At 46.4% G+C, this 24,265-nt stretch overlaps 1 protein-coding gene across 1 annotated transcript; it reads left to right on the top strand.

Moving 5' to 3' along the window:
• On the top strand, positions 1–23,884 carry LOC308149860 (STE20-like serine/threonine-protein kinase; the record flags this gene model as incomplete). Its single annotated transcript, XM_080522742.1, has 19 exons — positions 1–150; positions 1,983–2,147; positions 5,430–5,478; positions 5,803–5,952; positions 7,143–7,215; positions 7,427–7,621; positions 8,454–8,535; positions 9,509–9,640; positions 9,825–10,640; positions 13,629–13,759; positions 14,359–14,482; positions 15,390–15,572; positions 16,768–16,842; positions 18,047–18,176; positions 18,972–19,096; positions 19,449–19,640; positions 20,236–20,361; positions 20,510–20,623; positions 21,122–23,884. 19 exons carry the CDS (start codon positions 1–3, stop codon positions 21,266–21,268), a joined length of 3,159 nt encoding a protein of 1,052 aa, XP_080378868.1. The 3' UTR covers positions 21,269–23,884.
• Positions 23,885–24,265: the final 381 nt, after the last annotated feature.

The raw sequence follows: 24,265 nt of genomic DNA, 5'->3' as shown, positions 1-24,265 counted from the left end.
ATGTCATTTTTCAATTTCCGTAAAATATTTAAATTGGGTGCTGAGAAGAAGAAGAAACAGTATGAGCACGTCCATAGAGACGAGGATCCGGAGGAGATCTGGAATATCATTGGTGAACTGGGGGATGGAGCCTTTGGGAAAGTATACAAGGTGGGTCTATCCATTCCATTTATAAACAATGAACCAATTGAGGATGGTTACAATGTTGCCGTTCATGTCATGTGCGTCTGGGGATTCGAGAATCATTGTTGCCACGATGACAATGTCAACCATCACCCGATCGCAGTTTTATTACAATGTGTCATTGCAACCATAATATGAAATGTCTTGGACCTGCTGCATAACTTACCTAACCCCCAAACGAGTCCAACAACACCCCCTCCGTTATGCAATAGGGTCTCACATTCGTACAATGTTGGTCACAGTCTAGTTAGCCCATAGACCTAGAGAGAGATATTGCTCTGAGCAGAACCCACATCTTTGTCAACGCAAGCTATCATTAGCAACCAACTATTAAGAAATATAATGCTTGCATCCTGTCTTTCATCGGACAACTGTATGTGGCTTCACACTACATAAATGGTAAATGGACTGACTAATATAGCGCCTGATTCCAAAGCGCTTTACAATGGCCTCTCATTCACCCATTCACACACTAATGGTGGCAAGCTACCATGCAAGGCACCAGCCCACTCATTGGGAGCAATTTGGGGTTCAGCGTCTTGCCCAAGGACACCTCGACATGTGACCAGCCAGGGTTTGAACCGCTGACCTTGCGATCATTAGATGCCGGTTCTACCTCCTGTGCCACAGCCGCCCCATACACTACATACTATAGGCCAATGTTTAGGATATGAGTGCCATTGTTTTCGTCATTTTGTTAACATTAGCAACTGTACGACTTCACCCAACACACAAGCCTGGCAGGCCATTTCTTCCTCTGTCCTTGATTATTCATCCCCACAGCAGGTCCACGCTGTGTGTTAGTTATATCACATTAAATTATTCTAATAGCGACATTGTTTTCACTGACCCCATGCATGCCAGGAGCAAAAAGCTTAATTTGCATGACTGACACTGAATGTTATCACCCATGAGTGCTGTGCCAAGCAGAGAGGGAGGCTGGTCGGCTTTAGCTAAACCACCCAACGTTTGTTTACCCCAGCCCTAGCCTATTGTTTTGACACAATCGTGTAATAGCAGTGTCATCACACGGTGTCTTGACCATGACATGATAGTGTTGTGTTATATATTCATTCGTGTCTCTATAAGTGGACTGTATGGTCTTGATAATCAGTTGAGGGGAGGAATCCATAAACACGCCCTTGTATGGCATGCACAAGCAAGGAGGAGGAAACATCAACCATTTACTAATACTGTACTTAGCCTATTCTTAGTAGTCAATAGTCAATGTCTGACCTCAGTTGTGCCAGTCAACGTATGTCTACAAGAGGTTAATTAATTGCAGTGTAATATCCATTCATCTGGGCAGAGGGCCATCTGTTTTGTATTATACCAATTGTAATACGTTCTCTCCCCTGATGAGTCACCTCACGGGTCGGCTTCAAAGCGCTGCATCGATTCATAGTGAAAGTGAAGCTGCTGTCTGAATTCACTCTGTGGTTGATTGGATAATGGAGGATGTTAGCAGCATTTAAATGGCAGACGGGGTCCTCGGAACACACCCCAGGTCACAAGGAAGTGCTGCATCACCACAGTGACATTGTGCACATCCTGCATGGAGAGCAGCCAGAAACAAACAGGGGAAAATATCTCCTGGAAATTAGACCTTGCTGATCTCATTTCTTGTGACATGAAATTCATAGAAAACTTGTCGTTTTTGCTGCTCAAGCTCTTCTCCAAATGTTATAGTAAAATGTTTGTAGTATTCTGATAATAATAAAAAAAAGTGATTTCAACTGCCCCTTTGATCATGAAAAGATCCTAAAATAACTCTCCTTCATCTTGTGTGTATCTGCTAGGCCCAGAATAAGCTGACGGGCATTTTGGCGGCGGCCAAAGTGATCGATACCAAGACGGAGGAGGAGCTTGAGGATTACATGGTCGAGATCGAAATCCTGGCCTCCTGCGATCACCACAACATAGTCAAGCTGCTGGATGCCTTTTACTATGACGGTAAACTCTGGGTAAGTAGGTGTGTGGAGACTCAGTCAGAGGAAGCAGCGGCTGTGGGGAGTTTCAGTCGGGGGGGGGGGGGGGGGGGGGGGGGCGGCGAGGGCGGCAGAGGCTGTGCTGCTTGTGCTGTGTAAGCAGAGAACGTTCAGTCGTCAGCCTGCATTGTTGTGGCACATTTAGTTGGCTAATACGCGTTGTTATGACATGCCTATTCATACTGGGATTCTGTCACGCCGCTGGTATTTTGCTTATCGACTTTCTATGTCAAAGTCCATGTTTACAATGGAGCACAAAGCAGCCTCTTTATAGTCATCATCTAACATGTAAATGATGTTGTTCTATAGGCCTATATTTAATCTGCTTTTGTTTTTGCTCAGCTATCTTTTTCCCTTGTAGCAAGAGCTGATCTAGTAGTACTATATAAGCTTCCCGTCTTGCACACATAGTTTTTTCTAGTCGGAGCCTTGGGGTTGTTGGCACAGAATTCTTGATCACTTCCAGTGAATTTTGATTAGGGTCTTTTAGATCTGGTTGCAGAAGTTTTAGCCCCGGGCGCACCTGTGTCAGTTAGATAAGGATTATAGCCCAACATTGTAAAAGGGAAAGTGGTCATGAATAAATCAATAGCACACACTAGCACACACACACACACACACGCACACACAGGGATACAATTGCACCTAGCTCATGATTCGGGGTCCTCTCTTTCTTCTCAGGCTTGGTATAGGCCACAGTCCATACACCCAGGGATTGCCATGACTAGTAGGATTGCATCTAACTAGTGCTAAAGGGGTCCCTCTCCCTTTCTTCTCAGGCTTGGTATTGGACACCTATTGTTTTGACCTGATGCATATTCCTTTCTAAGACCTCAAAAGAGGACGGTAGTACAAAAGAGAGGGATGATGGAGTCTTTCTTCGGTGAGGGAGCTGGATAAGAATGAGTGGTACTGTGTGATTCTCTGCCCTTGATACTACAAACGTCCCCAGGAAGGCCAACTGTATATCACCCTCGTCATAATTGCCCGAGTGTTTGGTTACGGCTCCATTCCGCGAGTACTCAGCCCTTTCCTCTTCATTGTCTCCTGAACAATGGCTAGCAGCCCAGTGGAGGTTGCGTATTGATTTTTATCTCGGCTTACACGGTTCCCGGGTGTGCCCGTAGGAGAGATACAGGGAAGGACGTCTTCCTAAAGATGAAAGGCTGATTCAGAAGCGTCTAGACACCCTACTGTACTAACACAGCAGGGTGTGCGCAAGTCAAGAATGTGGATGGTGGATTTTTTTTGTTATGAGGTCTATTATTCCATTTAATGTTACTGTTATAGGCCTACATAAAATATCTCATTTATTAGGCCTAAATTAAAAAGATTTGTAACCACCTACAGTCGGCCATTGCTGTAGTGTGAGCCCCCTGAATCCCACTAACAAGGCGTAAATGACCTGACTCCCGCATTATTATTATTATTATTATTACTATTAGCTCTCTTACCCACTTTGCAAGTTAACGTCAATTTCCGGGCTATGGTCCAAATGTGTGTGCGTATCCACAATATTACTACTGCCCATCAAACCGTCAACCCATAGTTGTGGTAAAGCTGTGGTTCTCCTTCTCTCTCTCTCTCTCTGTACCAGATGAATGGTTTCTCTGAGGGTGTGGGCCTACTGTATGTGCTCTGTGGGAGAGGAAGTCACAGGCCTGTAGCACTGCCTTGCCCTCTGCGACTGTAAGGCTCCACTGTGGGGCCCATTGTAGAGGCAGCAGCACTAACACAAACAGCACGCCCCCAGAGCAACAACACTACAGGAACGAGGGGGTCCGCATGAATGGACCGGGCTGTCTCAAGGGTTAGGTCCGCTGACATGGGCTACTGCTGCTGCCAGTGTTCTGTTGGAGAGAGGGTATAGAATCAGTGATCTGGTCGTGTTTTGTTCCGTAGCGTTTTGAGTGCAGGAAGGGCACGCTTGACATCTTGTCGCTCTTGGAAAAAGTTCACGCGGGTCATCGCCGTAACCCGAAACCGAGGTGTCAACCTCGAGTGGTAAACAAACAGATCAACCGATGATCGACCTTGATAGTACTCTGAAAAAGAGGAACGGAGAGGGTCAATCATTTCATAATGACCGTGACTTTGAGGAAGTGTGCAATGTGCCCTACTTAGCTTCCTCTTCTCACAGCACATTGTGTCCAATACTGCATGTCTGCCGAATGTCGTCCATATTTTCTTTCTGTTCAGCTAACCCTACTGTTCTTTCTCTATCGGACACTGTAGGCCAATGACGTTAGCTTATCGTATGCCTTTGTGTTTGTTTCTTAGTTGCATCTCCAGCGGCAGGCTAAGATAATGCTAATGTTACTTCCTTAGAAGGAGGTAAATGTTGCCTGTAACACACTGATACATCGTCAGATGAGTTATGGCTATTTGTCCCCCTCGTGGTTAAAGTCAGGATTGGCTGTATGGGTAATCCTATCCCAAAGGCAACTTCTAGGCGACCTCGAGCCACTCCCTGCGCCGCGAGATGCCGTACCGTAGGGGCCACACTACCCCCCCCGCCCCCCCTGCGGCGCACATGGAAACGCTAATCCAATTTAGCAGAAGGGCTAAGTTCTGGCTAGCTAAGCTAATAGCCTAGCCACGATCCTGTGTGAAAACAAAGCGTTGAGCAGCGGAGTGGCCCCTTCTCATGGCAAATCCTCTTACCTCGGCGGCCATGTTGAGTGCTCTCCTAAGAGCTTTTAAAAGGCTCAGCAGAGTGTTTCATTCACTCACGCAGGGGAGGTTCACTCACTCTGTTAAATTGTTTGGACACAGCAGAGCTCAGCTGACCACAGAGTTGGTTCCCATGAGCCACCGGCCCCTTTTAAGTGTAAGCCTCTAATTGGGTACAGTAAACAATGGGGACATTTAATAACAGTAAATTAAACATTTAAAGTTACTGTCTGTTGGTGTATTGTTGGTCAGTGGTGCATGACTAGGCTAGGCTAATTGATTAGCTACTTGGGTTGGGTTGAATTGATTGGATAGGTTGTACTTAAGTTGTTGTCCTTGTTGTTATTGATCATGAGAAGCAGTAAGATTCTATGGCCACTGGATTTATACGACTGTAGGCCGCATTGAGGCTCCATTGTTTAAGACTGTCTGACACGGTTAACAGTTAACAATGGAAAAGGCTTTAGGCTTAGACCTATGGTAATGTTCAGACGGAAACACGGAAAATGCTGTTGTTTGTTTGTGAATGTAGCTGGCATGGCATTTCTAAACTCATGTTGAATTCATGTTTCTCTTCTTCTGCAGATCCTGATAGAGTTCTGTGCAGGCGGAGCAGTAGATGCTGTCATGCTGGGTGAGTCAGCACTTCTGCATTCCATTTGAAAAAGAGAGAAAGCTACATGAATCTCAAATATTAAAATGGCATTAAACCAATACTCAGCCAGTAGGCTTACTGTTCTAAACACATGGTACACACACCGCCAACACAATGCATTCTTCATTGTTAAGCCTAATCTAGTCCAGTCCTATTTCTGAGGAAGGGAAGTGGAGTGAAAATCCAAAGAGAGGAATGCTAAGTGTGTGTGTGTGTGTGTGTGTGTGTGTGTGTGTGTGTGTGTGTGTGTGTGTGTGCGTGTGTGCGCGTGTGCGCGTGCGCATGTGCGTGCCCCCCCCCCAGAGCTGGAGAGGCCCCTGACAGAGCCCCAGATCCGTGTGGTGTGTAAGCAGACCCTGCAGGCCCTCCTCTACCTCCACGACAACAAGGTCATCCACAGAGACCTGAAGGCCGGGAACATCCTCCTCTCCCTGGACGGAGATGTCAAACTAGGTAAGACAGGGTCACCAGGAGGGTTGGGGGGGGGGGGGCAGTTAGGGGAGTTTGGACACACCCCTAAATGTGCATTATGAATTTCAGCCACTATTCACCACCGCCCATGTAGCCTACATTTAGAATTGGTAGAAATGGAGCAGGCAACATTTGGCTCATCAAGTTTGCCATACCATTTTAGGCCGAAATGTGTTTTATGTAGTTCCTGAAAACACTGTCTAGGAATGGAAGCGATTGCGACAATGCTAATTCCCTCTCTAAACAACTGGGAAGCGTCTGGGAGAAGCCTGTGTGTTGTTATTGTTCCCTCTCCTGGCTAGGACACAGGGGCTGAGTCCCCCACACAGTGCCCCTTTCTCAATTGTTAGAAACTCGATTCCTCGCCTCGTCTCCTCTGTCCTCCACTCCCTTCTTATCAAAAGGGCACCGGTGGAGAATGTCTTAGGGAGGAGGAACCTAGATCTGGGGCGGCTGTGGCTCAGAAGGTAGAACCAGCGTCTTAATGGAGGCAAAGTCGGCGGTTCGATGCCCGGCTGGCCACGTGTCGAGGTGTCCTTGGGCAAGACTCTGAACCCCAAATTGCTCCCAACGAGCGGGCCGGCGTCTTGCATGGTAGCTTGCCGTCATTGGTGTGTGTGAATGTGTGTGTGAATGGGTGAATGAGAGGCCATTGTAAAACTCTTTGGAATAAGGCGCTATATAAGTGCAGTCCATTTACCAAGGAATGACTTAGTCTGTTAACAATCGAGAAAGGGGCCTGTGAGTCCTCTACGCAGTAAGGCTGCAGATGCTGTCATAAAGTAGGCTGTGTATCAGGGGCGATGAGTCATCCTCGGCTGATAGATGTAACAGCCTTGGGTCTGCTAATACAGAGCACTGGTTGTGCTGTCACATAACACAAGGGTGTCTTATTAGCGGAGTCACGCTCATTATAAACAACTGACAAACATATTGACGGTACAAACAATGCCTGGGCGTCATAATGCAGCTGTATTGTACACATTATCGACGCCTAAACGTGTGGTTAAGCGCATATGTGTTGTTGACGCTAGCGTTAAACAAGATTAGCGTTTGCTGTTTGGTTACGCTTAAAGGCCTTGTTGAGGCTTATTTGTCAAGAGCGGGCGAAACAAACGAGGCATTGTTGGCTTCCTGATCGCGGCTCTGATTCAACCACATGTGTCTTACAGCTGACTTTGGTGTGTCCGCCAAGAATACCAAAACACTACAGAGGAGAGACTCCTTCATCGGGACGCCCTACTGGTGAGTGGAGCGTAAAAGAGGTGACAAAGAATTCCAGCTCCAAGCCGTAAAATTGTGATTAACAATCAACATTTGGGGGCGAAATTGTAATTGACTGACGCAGAACTACCTACAGTACGTTGCAAAGCAATTTCATGTATTTCAAAAGACTCCAATTCCACACGTCCGCCCTTTAACGCGATTTCCCTCCTTCCTCGTCGGCCTTCCCCAGGATGGCTCCGGAGGTGGTGATGTGCGAGACGTCCAAGGACCGCCCGTACGACTACAAGGCGGACATCTGGTCGTTGGGCGTCACCCTGATCGAGCTGGCGCAGGTGGAGCCGCCCAACCATGAGATGAACCCCATGAGGGTCCTGCTGAAAATAGCCAAGGCCGAGCCCCCGGGTCTGATGCAGCCTTCACGCTGGTAAGACCACCGCCGCCGCAGGAGTCCAATCTGAGATGTGGCACTAAGGAATATTTGTGTACCGTTGGATGACTGGAGTCATCCTCAATGATTGGAGATGAGGTGTCCTTTTGGTGTTTTGATGTGTGTTTGATACCATTCCTGATTCCATTGTGATTCCATGCATTACAATGAGCCCGTCCTCCGATTTTACCCCCGCCAGCCTCCCCTGAAGTGTATGTCAGTGTTATGCGCCTGTGGTAATTCATGATATGTGATAGCAGCTGATGAAACCGGGAACAAGTCGCCAACCAATACAAATGTTCGGACTTTTATTCTGAAAAATGTGAATAAATGTCAACGTTGCAATGCAATGGATTCAGTGAGTACCGTAATCCCCACTACTGTACACTAACTGGGTAGTCGTGGGGATTACTCACCAAATCCATTGCATTGCAATGTTTTGGCTTGACTAGCGAGTGGGTCATTGATTTTCAACAACGCTGAAATGTATTTACATTTGTACATAAAAGTCTGAACGGTCCGTCAGTTGACGACTTCTTCACGGTTTCACCAGCTGCTGTCACATATGTGAAGAAAGTTCTGCTAAAAAAAGATTGCTCTGTAATGTATTTCTCAATAATACAGTATATCATAGAAGTAAGTGAAGGTATAGCCTAATACCTCAAAGGTATAGTAGTAGAATTGTTGTTGTTGTTTTTCATGCATATTAAAGCATTGTATTCAGGCAACCCTTATCAATGGAGTTCAACTGGAGTCCATTTTCACTGACAAGGTTTTAATTGGCCGCGGCCAGACGTTGAACCCTACCCATCATGCATGTGGTTCTCAGGTCTCCAGAGTTCAGCGATTTTCTAAAGAGGTGCCTGGATAAGAATGTGGACAACAGATGGAGTACGGCCCAGCTCCTACAGGTAACAACAACACCCCTCATTCACCCCCCCGCACACACACACACACACACACACACACACACACACCCATCCATCTTGACACAATCCCTCACCCCCTCCCCTTGGTCACCTGCTGTTAAATAGTTTAATACCATATTGTCCCCCAGGGTGACAGCTGCTCATCCGCCTAGTGCATCTGTGTCAGGTACCGCTGTGCTAGCTCATTCGCTAGCTCTCATCATCCCACGCTAGCTTTAGCTTACGTCGGCAGAACAGGCTTTACCTTTCCAAAAGGTTTGTAAGCAGCCTTGAGTTACTTACAGAGAAACAGTAAGGGGATAGGCTGTGTGTACACACACACACACACACACACACACAGGAGCCGTAGTATCCGTAGTAACAGCGGTGGTATTGTACTACACGCGGAGGCTAAATGGGAGTGAAAATACAGAACGGGAGTGTACCGCCGGTGAAGGTTGTGATACAGAAGAAGCTGCACAACCTTAGCCTGGCTATAGACTATGTGCGGAAGGCTTCCACGCCAAAGAAGGTAGGATGTTGGTTTTATGGAAGGAGGTGGAAGTGAACTCATACATTCGATGAATAAGTAATGATAGAATTTGATCATCAAAATGTTTGAAGATTGCGACACAATATTTACACATTGGACATTCTATACAGCACACTTTTTTTATGTTGACTTTATTGTTCTGGTTTGCTCCACACACAGATACCAATGTTATATACTATGTTTATACTTTGTTTTTCCCATAACATGCACATGTTTTTGTACATTTGTGTTAGTGTATGCAGTGTATATGCAGACTTTGGACTGTATAACTTATATTATATATTGACATTGACATTGTCGCTGATTAAGTACATCTAAAAGGACTGTTGTTATCTTGTTGTTGATTGTGTTGTTGTTGTTCAATCTAGCGTTATTGACTGTAGTAATATCTTTAATATGTCGTCATATCTTTGTTATGTGCAGCATCCGTTTGTGACGAGTGTGAATGACAACCGACCCGTGAGGGACCTGATAGCTGAGGCCTGCGCTGAGGTCACAGAGGAGATAGAGGAGCACAAGGAGGAGGAGGAGGAGGAGGATGCAGAGACACATATGGTAGGTTACACCGCTTCAGTGGTTTACTGTATATGCTTATGGATTGACCATGTGTTTTCTATGGAGACCGTTTAACTAGGAAGCATTCGTATGCATTGCCATAAAGGTTGACAAAACGATATAGTGTGTAGGGTATCGGCTAGACATAATCTCACTTTAGAATCTTTTTTTCTCCTGGCTCCAGGGTCACAAACGTGCCCCGTCTGGTGGCAGTGTCGCAAGCTCGGAGGACGAGAAAACCCCTCAGTCCCCCTCCAGTCTGGAGTCCGTCCCAGAGAAGGCTGAGCCGGTGCTCCCCGCAGCCAACAAGAAGCCAGCGCAGAACCATGTCGTGGATACTGGCTCCGTACAGGAGCCTCCTGCCCCTGCAGTGGTCGAGAAGGTGGAGGACACCCCGAGCGCTCCAGTCGAGGATGGAGTGTTAACACCGACGCCAGAGGAGGTGAAGAAAGAGACGGTTCCAGATATACCAGAAGCTGAGGTTGTTTCACCAGAGAAACCAGAAGAGAAACCAGAAGAGAAACCAGCAGACTCCCAACCAGAAGGGGCGGAGCCCAAGGTTGAGGTCGCCACGCCCGAGAAGGAAATGGAAGAACTGGCGATATCCAATGAGGAGGAGAAGGAGGTGAACACAGCGGAGGCCAAAGCGGAGGTCGCCGCCGAGGGGTCAGAGGTCAAGGAGACGCCTGCGGAAGACAAGATGGACGTTGTCGAGGAACCAGCCACGGTACCCAATGCGGACCATTACAGGCAACCGAACTTTACCATCATCACACCAGGGGAGACCAAGGTGGAAGACAAACCAACACCTCCATCGCCGGTGGTCGTGAAGGAGAAAGAGGAGGAGAAACCAGTGGTGGAGGAGAAGGGTACCCCAACGAAAGAGAAGGATTGGGACTCAGGGAGCGGGTCAGCGGCGGATAACAGCAGCATCGACCTGAACCTGTCCATCTCTAGCTTCCTGACCAAAACCAAGGAGCCCGGATCCGTCTCCATAGCAGTAAGTCCTACAGTGTTTATTTCAATAACTTCAATAAGTACGAAAGTGACCAATAGGGCAGGAGCATACCTCCTGTTTCCGTAGCGTGAGGTTGGACGTAATGTTTTCATAAAGTCTCTTGACGGCAAGCCCGGATTATCCATATATTGCATCGGGTGAACGCCCTGGGGCACCAGCCAATGGGGGGGCACCAAATTATTCGGACAATGAAGAGACCTTTAACATATTTTGCGCACATTTTTAAAATATAGGCTATATTTACTGGAAGTCATCCACACAGGTACAAAACTAACGGTTATATTTAGGCTATCATGTATAAAAAGATAAATAATTGCGAGTTCGGTGTAAGTGCCCCCCCCCAGTCACAGACAAGTGTGCGATGACGCAGTGCCGCCAAACTATCAACGAAGAAATAAAAATGTACAGGCGACAACTGAGTGGCTCTGCCAAGCGAACAATTAAGCAAGGCAAAGACTCCAGACATACGGCCACTCTTAAAAATGTCCCAACAATTGGGATTTTTTATTTATTTCACCTAGGCCTAAAATTAGCACCGAAGTTAACAGTGTGTGTGTGTGTGTGTGGGGGGGGGGGGGGCAGCAGAGCGAGCGAGGGAGCGAGCCCATTCACAGCCACACTGGAGCAAGTCTTGCTGAATGTGGAGTAAGAATGGTTCATGTCATGACCTGGGGTTAGACTTGTCATGACCTGGGGTTAGACATGTCATGACCTGAATGTGTAGTAAGAATGGTTCATGTCATGACCTGAATGTGTAGTAAGAATGGTTCATGTCATGACCTGAATGTGGAGTAAGAATGGTTCATGTCATGACCTGAATGTGGAGTAAGAATGGTTCATGTCATGACCTGAATGTGGAGTAAGATTGGTTCATGTCATGACCTGAATGTGTAGTAAGAATGGTTCATGTCATGACCTGAATGTGTAGTAAGAATGGTTCATGTCATGACCTGAATGTGTAGTAAGAATGGTTCATGTCATGACCTGAATGTGTAGTAAGAATGGTTCATGTCATGACCTGAATGTGGAGTAAGAATGGTTCATGTCATGACCTGAATGTGTAGTAAGAATGGTTCATGTCATGACCTGAATGTGTAGTAAGAATGGTTCATGTCATGACCTGGGGTTAGACTTGTCGGGTAAATATAACGGCCTCCAGACGCATCTTAAAAAATCAAACCCCCTGATTCATTACGTGCCCTGTGCTGGACATTCCCTTAATGTTGTCGGTGTAAACAGCATTAATAGCTGTAAGGATGCGAGGGATTTCTTTGACCTACTTCAGTCATTGTATGCGTTTTGTGCAGCATCCCCTCACCGATGGAGCCGGATATTTAAAAAGAAGGATGTGAACATCAGCAGGACTCTAAAACCACTGTCCAGTACTGGATGGAGTTGTAGGACTGACTCTACCAAAGCGTTGAGAGAGAACTATAGTGCAATAAGAGAGGCCTGATAAGAATAAGATTCCCTGCTGGCAATTGAATCCGAGTTGGTCAAAGAGATGGACTCTGAGGATTTAGTAAACGACTTTGCCTGCGTAAAATCAAGAAAAAATAAGTTGGGGGGGGGGCACACATCAAGTCTGGTCACCCTAGGGGGTTAATCCGGGCCTGCTTGACGGAACTGTCTTTCAGGATTTTGTGTTTGTTGTTATACATTTTTGACACGCATCTAACTCAGTCTTGACAGTTAACCTGGTAGGTAGGCTACCAGGTTAGTTCTGAGGCATAAGTTGCCATGGTAACTCAGCGGCGATTTCTTTCAGCCACATTCAGGGAACAGAAATCATTATTGTGATTTATCAAAATAAGCCTGGATTTTCTTTTAGCGGTGTTCATGCAATACCCCCATGGGGTCAACCCTGAAGGCTTTCTCCAGAAGGAACAGGATTGATAGAATGAATAGAATTGTCACATTTAGCCACGAAATATACTGAGACTTCATCTGATATAGTAGGGCAACAATATTCAAGGCTTTAAGATGTTTTAAGTTTTTAATGTTTAAGATTCAACCATGTACAGTGGTATCAAAATATATATTTTTCACGGTGTGCCAAGTAATCAAGAGGGACTAGACATCAGCAACTAATGCTACGAGAAAGCCATACCATACCAAAGCCACAACCACAAGAAAACTGACAGAGTCGCTGAAATGGCGTCTAACAGGTTAAGATTTTATGATAAGCCCTCTTACCTACACACAACACCCAGTAAACAAACATCTACATCTAAAGTAAACCAACAGGCACTCTCAGTGGCAGGGCGGAAGAGAAACGGTGCTCACCGCCCTGCCAGGCAAAGCCAAAAGAAAATACATATTTTCAATGGGAGAAGTCAAACACAAACTAACCACATAAGAAAACAGAGACGAGAGGAAATAAAAATGAATGCCAGTTAACAGCATCGAAAACCAAAACAAAATGTTGGCAGAAAATGTAGACAAAAAAATGTCCCACAGTCTCTAGCCTTTTAAAAGGAGCTGGAGGACATCAGCTGCAGGTGCAGCTACAGCAGCAGCAGGTGCAGCACATCCGATGGCCCCGCCTCCTCAGACCCACCACTTCAATTGACCTATTGCTAAGCCACGCCCCAAAATAGAAATTGTCCAATCATATCACAGCAAAAGTCACGACAGGCAGAAAACTCGGACAAACAACTCGCTAATATCTGATGGTGAAAAGCTTCTAGACGAAATATTCTTGTCATCTTTAAAAAAAACATGTCTATTACTTGCTGTGGTAAATCAGAAATCCGAAATTTGCCAACTCCCGCCATTGTAAGTCATTGAATGTCATTCAGTCACGGTCGGTCAGTCAGTCACTGTCAGTGAAGCGTTGTTTGTTTGTCCGAGTTTTCAAGGGGAGGGGCGTGGCTTAGCGATAAGTCTATAGAGCAAAACTGGGCAGGGGCATAACGAGCATGTTTTTAATATATCTTTTAATCTTTTTGATTCCGTGTTTGTTCCCAGGACATCAAGCGTCAGAAGAAGACACTGAAGAAGACGCGTAAGTTCATGGTGGACGGCGTGGAGGTCAGCGTGACCACGTCCAAGATCGTCACCGACAACGACACCAAGAACGAGGAGATGAGGTTCCTGAGGTAATTACTCACCTGCCTTCATGGACGTGGTGGTCGTCGTCGTTACACATTGACATATATATATATGCAAATGCTTATGCAAAAAACATCCGTCTTCATTCTCTCCCAGTAAGCTAAGGACTTAATTGAGCTGAATTTACTGCGGTGGCTTTTATATCTGTGTAAGTAGTCTCTCATGCCAGGCTGACTCATAAACCTGAAGCAGCTGTCGGAAGAGGTTACGGAGTTAGTGCCAAATGATAATTTTATTCGAATGCGGCACTTTTCATTAACATCTCCGAGTCTTACTCCATGTCCCTGAGTGGCTTCTTCAGTTCCTTCTGCCTTGTTTTGGGTCAACCGCCACTGGGAGAAAGAGGTGTTTGATTTGATGTTGTGGTCCGCCCCTCTTCTCTCCCCCCCCCCCCCCCCCCCTCCTTTCCCCCTTCACCTTCACCCCAACCCTCTCCCTCTCCCCTCCCCCCACCTGGTTCTCTTCTCCCCCTCCCTCTTTCGTCCCCCTCTTCCCCCATCCCTCTCCCCTCTCCCACACCCTTATTATCCCCCCCCCCCCCCCCTGTGCCTTCTCTCCCCCTCCACCCCCCACACCTCCTCCCCAGGCGCCAGGAGCTGAGGGAGCTGCGTTTCCTGCAGAAGGAGGAGCAGCGAGCCCAGCAGGCACTCAGCAACAAGCTCCAGCAGCAGAAGGAGCAGATCTACCGCCGCTTCGAGCAGGAGACCACAGTGAGTCTCGCTGCCCCTGTGTGTGTGGATCACTAACGTTGCCAACCGCAACCCCGCTATCGACGAAAACAATTCCAACACCCCTCTGTTATGACTGCTCTCCATTGTGTGGTCATGTTACTGTGTATCCGTGGAGGTAGACATTTCCCTTTCATTGCTAGTGAATCGACCATTCGCTTTCAGTGCATAATGACCTAGTTCTGGAATGACCCATTAAAGACCAGTTCATCTGTACCCAGTCTCCACCAGCCTCCACCAGGCAGTGCCAGCCTCACGTAGGCATGGCATTCCTCCCCCACAGGGGAGGCTGGTGGGGGTAGAGATCAGAGGACGGGTTCATTGTAATGCGTGGAATGGAATGAGGTGTGTTTGATACCATTCCTCATTCCGTTCCAGGTGTTAGAATGAGCCTGTACTCCGATTCCTACCTGCACCAGACTCACCTGCCTCCTCCCTAAGCCCTCGCTCCTCTAAAGTCGCCATGCCGACATGAATTATTTCCTGCCTGGAGGTGTAAATCTGTCTGTCAATCAAGATGCCAAAAGAATCCTATTGTTTATAGTGGCGAGCAGACTACCTTTAGAATGTCAACGAATGTGCTTCAAATGGTCGCAAAAACAATGGAACTTTCCATGAGCTGGATTGACAAAAAAAACAAAAAAATGAAACTGTTGGTGTTAACCTTCTGTGTAAGTCAGAAAATCTAAAAAATAAAATCGAAATTGCTTCCTCACTCAACTTTAGCCTATGCAGTTTTGAAGGTGTAGTGAATACAGTCTTTTCCTGAACCGAAATCCTTTACATGCCATATTTCCCTCCCTCCCTCTCTCTGTTCTTCTCCCCTCCCTATTTCCTCCTCTCTCTGTCCTCCTCCCCTCCCTCTGTCCTCCTCCTCCCCTCCTCCCAGAGTAAGAAGCGTCAGTACGACCAGGAGGTGGAGAACCTGGAGCGGCAGCAGAAGCAGACCATCGAGAGGCTGGAGCAGGAGCACACCAGCCGCCTCCGGGACGAGGCCAAGCGCATCAAGGCCGAGCAGGACAAGGAGCTGTCCAAGTTCCAGAACATCATCCTCAAGAACCGCAAGAAAGAGGTGAGGGAGGGAGGCAGGGGGGCAGGGATGAAGAGAGGGGGAGGGGGGGGGGGGTCAAGGAGGGGGCAGGGATGGAGAGATGGGCGGGAGAGGGAGGAAGAGAGAGAGAGAGAGAGAGATGTGTGGGTGTGTCGTCCGTATGCAGGATGTGTTTCCAAGAGGTAGTTGGCAGGTTTGAGCTCTTTGGCAACAAGAGCTTGTCTTGCAGGCATATCCTTCTGCACCATTGCATTTGTGCTCTCCACAAGTATAAATCCCTTGTGTGGCCCGTTAATAGGGCAGCCCGATCCTCGACAGTCCCTATTTTTAGCGTCTGTAACTCATGTTTACACACACACACACACACACACACACACACACACACACACACACACTGTGTTTGGTAGACCTGTAGCTTTATCTCTTTTGTAGGGCTTTATAAACTATATCCACCCTGTGGGTTTGAGTCAGTCTGGCCCTGTCAGATCTCCTCAATGTGATGCAATAACAAGTCCATCCACCGGTGTTGTGTTATCCCCCCCTCCCCCTCCCCCTCCCCCCCTATCGTTTATCGTGACGCCCACTGCACCAAAGGCCAAACCGGAAATGGGAGTGTCGGCCAAACACGTGAGAAACGCTATCATGAAACGCTTAAAAGAGGATATTATCGAAACGCCACACGGAGAGGTAATACCTGCGGCTAAACTCTGGTGTGGCTTTCCAACTTAGACTCACTTCTTGGTCTAGTTCTGCGCTGGGGGGACTGGCTTCCAAGATCACATTTCACTTTGAATCGTAGACATTTTCTCCTCTGTTTTTTTTTTTTCAAGCTCCTCTGGTGTTTTCTTTTAAAACGTTCTTTTCTAAAAAGAGAGTTAGTGTAATTACATCTTCTACCGTCGTCCCTTTTATCAAGATTACGTCACGGCTTCTTCCAAGTTATTCCGTTTAATAGAATACGCTCACACAGTCACACACACACACACACACACACACACACACACACATACCACCACTGCATGTTAGCGATAGCAAGTAGTTTCTTTGCGCTTTCCAAGAACGTCTGTTCTCCTGCTGTGCCTCTCCCACCCACCTGAGTGTGTCATCCCTGAGTGTGTCATCCCTGAGTGTGTCGTCCCCGGTACGGTGGTTACCTCTGGGTGTACCGTCGTGTGATTTACTGGTGGGAGTATAATCTGCTCTGATCAATTCACAGGGCGTGGCTCATCACGGTATGATTCAGTCTTTTCACTTGTCCTCCTGCACTCTGTTCAACGCCCCCATGCAAGATGTGAGTTGAGCTGTCCCCCCCCTCCCCTCCCCCTCTCCCTGCTCTCTCTTTGGTTTAAGGCTGTCCTCCCACTCTCATGTGTCCTGATGTACCGTGACTACCAGCTGTGTGTGTGTGTGTGTGTGTGTGTGTGTGTGTGTGTGTTCTTCCAACAGACCTACGCTTATCCGTTGAGAACACTCTAAAGGGAACAGCACCATATCGCCACATTTATTATTTTAACCATGACTCTGTAGAGGAATATTCGGAAACAATCCAAACAATGCCATACGGAGCTTACCTGCCATACGGGAGTCCCGCGCATCATACATCTGAGGTGTCCTAAGCCCGGTTCAGACCGGACGCCTGTGTACAGTACACGCAGCGCGTGTGCGTGGCGGAACTGCTGCAGGTCTCACTGTTGCGGCTTCCATACTGGCAGCGTTTCTGCTGCGGCTCTAACTGCGGAGCCGCTACTGCCAGCCCTACCTTTGTACGTTGAGTTTAGCCTTTGTGCGCGCGGCACGCAGAGAAAATTGCAGAGAATCCGATTCTCTAGCTGGTGTGCCGGCGTCTCACGCGGCCTGTATGGCTGCTCTAACCCGTTAATATGGGCGCCGAAATGAAACGCACACATGCACTGTGTAAACCGGGCCTTATTCCATCTGAAGTGAGGCCTGTTTTTCGTTAGCTAGTTAGTTGCCGGTAGCTTCTGTCTGGTTCACCAAGCCCGAACCATGCTTCCCCTGAGGTAAACGCAGCAGGGTATCTCTTCGTCCAGGTGTGTTAGCTCCAACACTGTTGGTCTGATTAGGCCAATATCCTGTTGTCCTGCTGGTTGTGGGTTAGCATCAAACGAGACAACCCTGTCAGCCTTGAACTAGACTTGAGATAGAGTCGCTCTGGTGCTTTCAGACTTGGAATAAGAGTCAGATGAGGAATAGGGTCGACAGTGGTAGAGACGTCCCAATTCTCAGTGCTTATGACAGACAAGGCTCTCGTTAGAATCAACAATTGGTGCATGCGAGTGTTTGTTTGCAGTGTTTCTCATGTCGAGTGTGTATATTCGGTCATTGGCTTTTGGTTTTGTGATTCTAGTTTCCAACCTTTCTGGGGGGGTTTTCCATCCTGGGTGTTCGAGAACAGTCAAATCCTCTTTGGAGAGGCGGGGGGGGGGGGGGTTTAACGACTAAGACATCTTTTAGACGTTCTCTTATTTTTCCAGGAGCAAGAGTTCCTCCAGAAGCAACAGCAGGATCTGGACACCGCCCTGAAGAAGATCATTCAGCAACACAAACATGAGCTGGCCACCATTGAGAGAGACTGCCTCAACAACAAACAGCAGCTCCTCAGAGGTAACAGAAAACAAACAAACATCTGAACCGTGTGAAAGCCCTCTCTGCAGATACACAGCACCACACCACACCCAGGGGTTACATACTGTGTACATCAGGGGCGGCTGGTGGGAGGTAGAACTCAGAGGACCGGGCTCATCACCACAACCACCTCAGAGAGCCTTATGTACAGCTAACAAACAGCTCACGTACAGACAACAAACAGCTAAGCCACTTGTTGAGTTGTGGTTTTCCTCGAGCACAAACAAATTCTTGGTTAAAAAAAAAGAAAGAAAAAAAGGCCATAGATTACAAGAAACAAACTGCATATGCACAGTGACACAGCATAACCGTGAACAGCCGTTCCTCTGTCGCTCCCCAGCCCTGAGGCTGTGTGAAGTGAGGCCGTGCTAGGAGATGTAAACAGCAGCTTTTTTCTAACTCACTAACAGGGCCTGATCTGATTTAGCCTTTAATATGCTCCAGCTTCCGCAAACAAGTCAACTCCCTCAGAAAATCTTCAAGATGAATTATAAGGCTTGGAAGATCCATAAACGTGTTAGTTTGGTCGCGAGTGAAGATCGGTTTATGGAGGAAGTCAGCTGCTCAACATTAGGGATAGAGGTTGAAGATGATTTATTAATGTTAATTTAGAATGTTAACATAAATGTCTATAGGATTTATAGACCGTTTACCACGGTGTCTGAGTTTCCTGCTGAGCTCTATGCGGGGAATAGTGTGTCATTTGAGACAGAGCCTAACTGTGTGTGTGTGTGTGTGTGTGTGTGTGTCTGTGTCTGTCTGTGTCCTGTGCAGCTCGGGAAGCAGCCATGTGGGAGCTGGAAGAGCGCCACCTACAGGAGAAACACCAGCTGTTCAAGCAGCAGCTCAAAGACCAGTACTTCATGCAGAGACACCAGCTGCTGAAGAGACACGAGAAGGTGAGTGAGGATTTCAGATAAGTCCTGTAAGGACCAGCTCTCCCAGTCAACGACAATGAGCTGAACCTCTATGGGCCATGAAGCTGAACAGGTCCTTGATAAGTCAGCATAATCATAAGTATTGGCCTCTGAATATCTCACCTTTGACCATGTGCCTGAGTACGTTACTTCGCTACTGTGCATTGTTGTCTACGACTAGTTGACTGAACTAGCCACACACTGGTCTCTGCAGAAGGCAGGAATTTGCAGGAATGCCGAATGAGGTTTTCTCTGTGAAACCAAATATAGCGTCTCTCTCTCTCTCTCTCTCTCTCTATGTGTGTCTGTGCGTGCGTGCATGCACTCTGAGTAGGAGATGGAGCAGATGCAGCGCTACAACCAGCGTCTGATCGAGGACATGAAGAGCCGTCAGACCCAGGAGCGGGCGCGGCTGCCCAAGATCCAGCGCAGCGAGGCCAAGACGCGCATGGCCATGTTCAAGAAGAGCCTCCGCATCACCGCCGTCGGCCTCACCCCCGAACAGGAGAGGGAGAAGATCAAACAGGTGAGGGGGGGGGACCCACAGAGGGGACCCACAGAGGCGACCCACAGACGTCATCGTAGCTGGGTTTCATAGAGGGGTTATTAGAAATACATTTTTTTTTTTTTTCGTTTTGTTGGATAACTTGAAGGAATTCAGATGGACATGACCCCAAGTCCAGGACATTGTGGGCCGGTTTCACAGACAGGGCTTAAGCCTAATCCTAGACTGAAGAGCATCTTCAATGGAGATTTTACATTGAAAGTGTGTGTGTGCCTTACATTGAAAGTGTGATTTAGTCCTGATCCTGTCTGTGAAACTGGTATGTCTTCTGTGAAACCGGTATGTGTTGGATGTTGTTGACCAAGTCCAAGGAGGGCCCCTGCTCTTTCCTAAGCCCTAAGGCTGGTGTTGTCGTGGTTCTAGTCCCTTCCGGAAGCATCAGCAGGGCCATAAATAAACTGACTGCCCATGCGAGGGGTGAGGCTTGAGTAATTCAGTTGTCCAACTATGTGTGGCTTACTGTGGGGCTTACTGTGCCTTTTTGAATGGGTCAAAATAGAGATGTATTTGAGTATATGAAGGAAAGTGTGTGTCTTGTGTTGTTGTCGTCGTCCAGTTTGGTGCCCAGGAGGAGAAGAGGCAGAAGAACGAGCGTCTCCACCAGCACCAGAAACACGAGAACCAGATGAGAGACCTGCAGCTGCAGTGTGATGCCAACATCAGAGAGCTGCAGCAGCTACAGGTACACAAACACGCACACATACACACACACATACACACACACACACACACACACACACACACACTCTTAGCAACATAATAATAATAATAATAACTTTGTGTGTGTGTGTCTGTGTGTCTGTGTGTGTCTGTGTCTGTGTGTCCTGCAGAATGAGAAGTGTCACCTCCTGATCGAACACGAGACTCAGAAGCTGAAGGAGCTGGACGAGGAGCACAGCCTGGAGCTGAAGGAGTGGAGGGAGAAACTGCGACCCAGGAAGAAGGTAGCTGCTGTTTTAGCTCCTGTTCTTATGTAACGGTCCAGGCTTATGTAATAGAAGTCGGGTGAGTGGGGGGGGACAAGCAAGGGTGGTTGGGGGAGGGTGGGTGTGGAGGGCTGAGGGAGGGTTGGGGGGGAGATTTAGAGGTCTGGGCGGGCCTGAAATCTCGGCCACAGCCCCGGCCCAAGCCTGTGGCATTCAGGCCCCGGGCCCTAACCCACCTGACGAGCTAAGCGTTTACCCCGGCCCGGGCTCGAAGCCTATTTTCACACTGTGATAACACATGTCGCTCGCACACACACACACACATACAGATTCACACTCTCTCTCTCTCGCTCGCTCGCTCACACACTGTGCACACAAGGGTACAATGTAGCGGCTACATTACAAGTTGATTGTCGTTTATTCTTTGTTAAAAATACCACACAAACAATACCTTTATTGCATGTGGCTCACCGTGTGTGTGTGTGTGTGTGTGTGTGTGTGTGTGTCCTCATGCAGGCTCTAGAGGAGGAGTTTGCCAGGAAGATGCAGGAGCAGGAGGTGTTCTTCAAGATGAGCGGGGAGTCTGAGTGCCTTAACCCCTCGGCCCAGAGCCGCATCTCCAAGTTCTACCCCATCCCCAGTGTGCACTCCACTGGGTTCTAGGGGGAACCAGGGGACACTCCAGATGTGGACACACACACACTCACACAGCACTGCAGACATACACATACAAACACACAGTGTGTGCACACACATAAACACACAGTGTGTACAGTATACAGTACACACACAGAGACACACAGCACTGCAGACATACACATACAAACACAGTGTATACACACACACACACACAAACACACAGTGTACTGTATGTACAGTATACAGTACACACGAACACACAGTGTATGTACAGTATACACACTCACACACACACACACACATACATACATACATACACACACAGTGACTAATAAGACTGAGCCTCTGCTGCCTTGCCCCATATCCCCTCTGGTGACAATCAGAGGGTTGATGTAGGGGGGATATATCAGAGGGGTGCAGTAGTGTACCCCCCTCCTCACCGTCTCTGGAAGAGGATGGAACAGTTCTCCCAAGCTACAGACTGAAGACATGAAGACCCTGTTTGCTGTGTTCTCTTTTACCACGTGTCCGTTTCTCTTTTTCATGTATTCACCAGTCTGATTTCTGAAACGTCTACTTATGAAATGATGTGTCTGAGAGTGTCAATGAGTTATGAAGGAGATTCATTTTTCTTTATTTTTTTAAATATGATATTTTGGCCACTAAAGCGATGTGGTTTCTTTTCTTCTTTTGATTCCTTTCTAGTTGTGATTTAGTTTACTTCCTGAAGAATCCGGTGCCTGTATCATCCGACATCTATGGACTGGGTTTGTAAACAGAAGCATTCTCCGCTAAAACTATTGCCGTTCGATTTGTGCCCCAATAGTTATTTGCACTAAAGAGTGGAGGTCAACAATTTGTATACCACTAAAGTACAATATAATGAACATATATAATCAATCACTATATATGGCCAAGTTAAGGGAGATCATTATAGAATTGTATGCTTATACAATAGAATGTACTTTTGGTAATGAGCACATTTTTTATAATAATTCGACAGGCATAGGCATGCATGATATATCTTTTTTATGCAATCACAAATATAACAGAAGTATTTTAGTTTGCAATGGACTTGGGAATGAGTATACATACTTGGTATGTGTGGATTTGAATGCAAGCCTCACTAACTTCTTACATGGTGTGAAGTCACTGCAAATATACTTTTCTGAGCTTGTAAATAACAGTTTGGGATTTCTATCTTGTCTGAAATGGCTGTTTTCTTCAGGTTTCATGAGCATGCCTTTCTGTCCTCAGCACAACGTTGACGTTCATTCTCTCTGTCTCTTTGTAATACTATTATACTAGTATGTAGTTCAGGGGAGGCTGGTGGAGGTAGACATCGGAGGACAGGCTCATTGTAATGAATGGAATGAGGAATGTTATCAAGCACGTGTGTTTTTGATACCATTCCTGATTCCGTTCCAGGCATTACAATGAGCCCATCCTCTAATTTCGACCTCCACCGGCCTCCCCTGATGTAGTTAGCAGAAGCCATTTTGGTTTTGCAATTCTTAGAGGGAGCTTTAAGAGGGATCTTAGAGGGAGCTTGAAATGGTGTTTGTGTCCAGAGACGAGGTATCACTGTGGTTGCAGTCTGAAATGTCAGAGCTGTATGTCATTGTCATCAGTCTATCAATTAGTACGGACCTAAGATGGGTCTGCGTGCTAGAATTTAATTATTCTGGGATGTCTGTTTTGTTTAAAGGCTTGTCCTTCTTCTTGTTTACCTCCCTGTGTGGTATTTCTTTACCAGATATTTCGTGGGTTGAACTGCATGGTTTTTTCAGTTTCTTTATCAGGAAATGATGATACTATTTTAATATCATACTAGCTATTAGCCTTAATTTTTCAATGAAATGTATGAAAAATAGTGTGTCGTTGTCATGACTCCGTGTATAGGTCTTTCATTCAAACTTTGTTCAAGTCCGACCTCAAGTTATCTTCTCATCCATTTACTGAAGCTCCAGTTTGAAGATTCTGTAAAATTGTACAGAATCTTCAAACCATAGATGAATCAGATTTTTTGATAAATGTTCTCATTTGATTGTTTAGAACTGTAAACAAATGTATCATCGTAGATATGCGTCATCTATTCCGAAGTGGTGATAGGATTGTCGATGTGGTTGTTATACCAACAGTGTGGGAAAAGGTTGTAAAACAAAACCGTAACTCCAAAAAATGGACCTGACTGGTTTAGGCCATCATGACCTCTGATTGGTCCATTTTGTCATCGCAATCTTTTAGGATTGACTGATAGTTCTTCCTGCAGCAATGACTTATTCAGTGATTGGTCTGTAGAGGTGTGAACAATAAAAAAGCATCCAATGTCATGAAGGAGTGCTGTGCACCTTTCACAAATGAAGATACTCTGCCAATAGCTATTTATATTGAAATGTATCTATGCTACAATATCTGTGATGTAGTTGATCCATTCTTCAAGTACATTTCAAATACAACTTTTTAATGAATCGAAAATATAATTGAAGGCAAATCGTGTCAATATCCATTACGTTTATCCACTAATGGTTTAATTTCCATTTCCAAAATGTATCATGATTGAATTCTGAATGTTGATTGAAAATGAAGAACTATGAATATGCATTTTTTTGATGAGTTGATGATGTCATAGTTTTTAGAATGCCTATGTACTGTAGATTTGCATCGTACTGTAAATAAACTGTTTCCTGTATACATCATTGTGTTGCTGTGTGTCTTGAGCTTTGCAATGTGAACAATGTGAATTCTAATTGGGTTACACACATTAAAACAAAAGACAAGACAAAGACAAAAGCTTTAAGCTTTACAATTTGTTCTCTTTGATATTAAATGGCTTTTTTGTACTGAGAAAACACATTAAAATTGTATAAAAAGCAAGTGAATACAAACAACACACGATCCCTCACAATAACTACTACTATATTGTGACAATTCCCACTGTCTGTAAGTAAGGAGATGAATTGGATAGAAAAACATCTGAAACACTATACATTATCCCTGACTTCATCAATATACATCAGC

The sequence above is a fragment of the Nansenia antarctica genome, assembly GCF_963989245.1.
Source record: "Nansenia antarctica genome assembly, chromosome: 2".
NCBI lineage: Eukaryota > Metazoa > Chordata > Actinopteri > Argentiniformes > Microstomatidae > Nansenia > Nansenia antarctica.
This window is presented reverse-complemented; position numbering and strand designations above follow the sequence as displayed.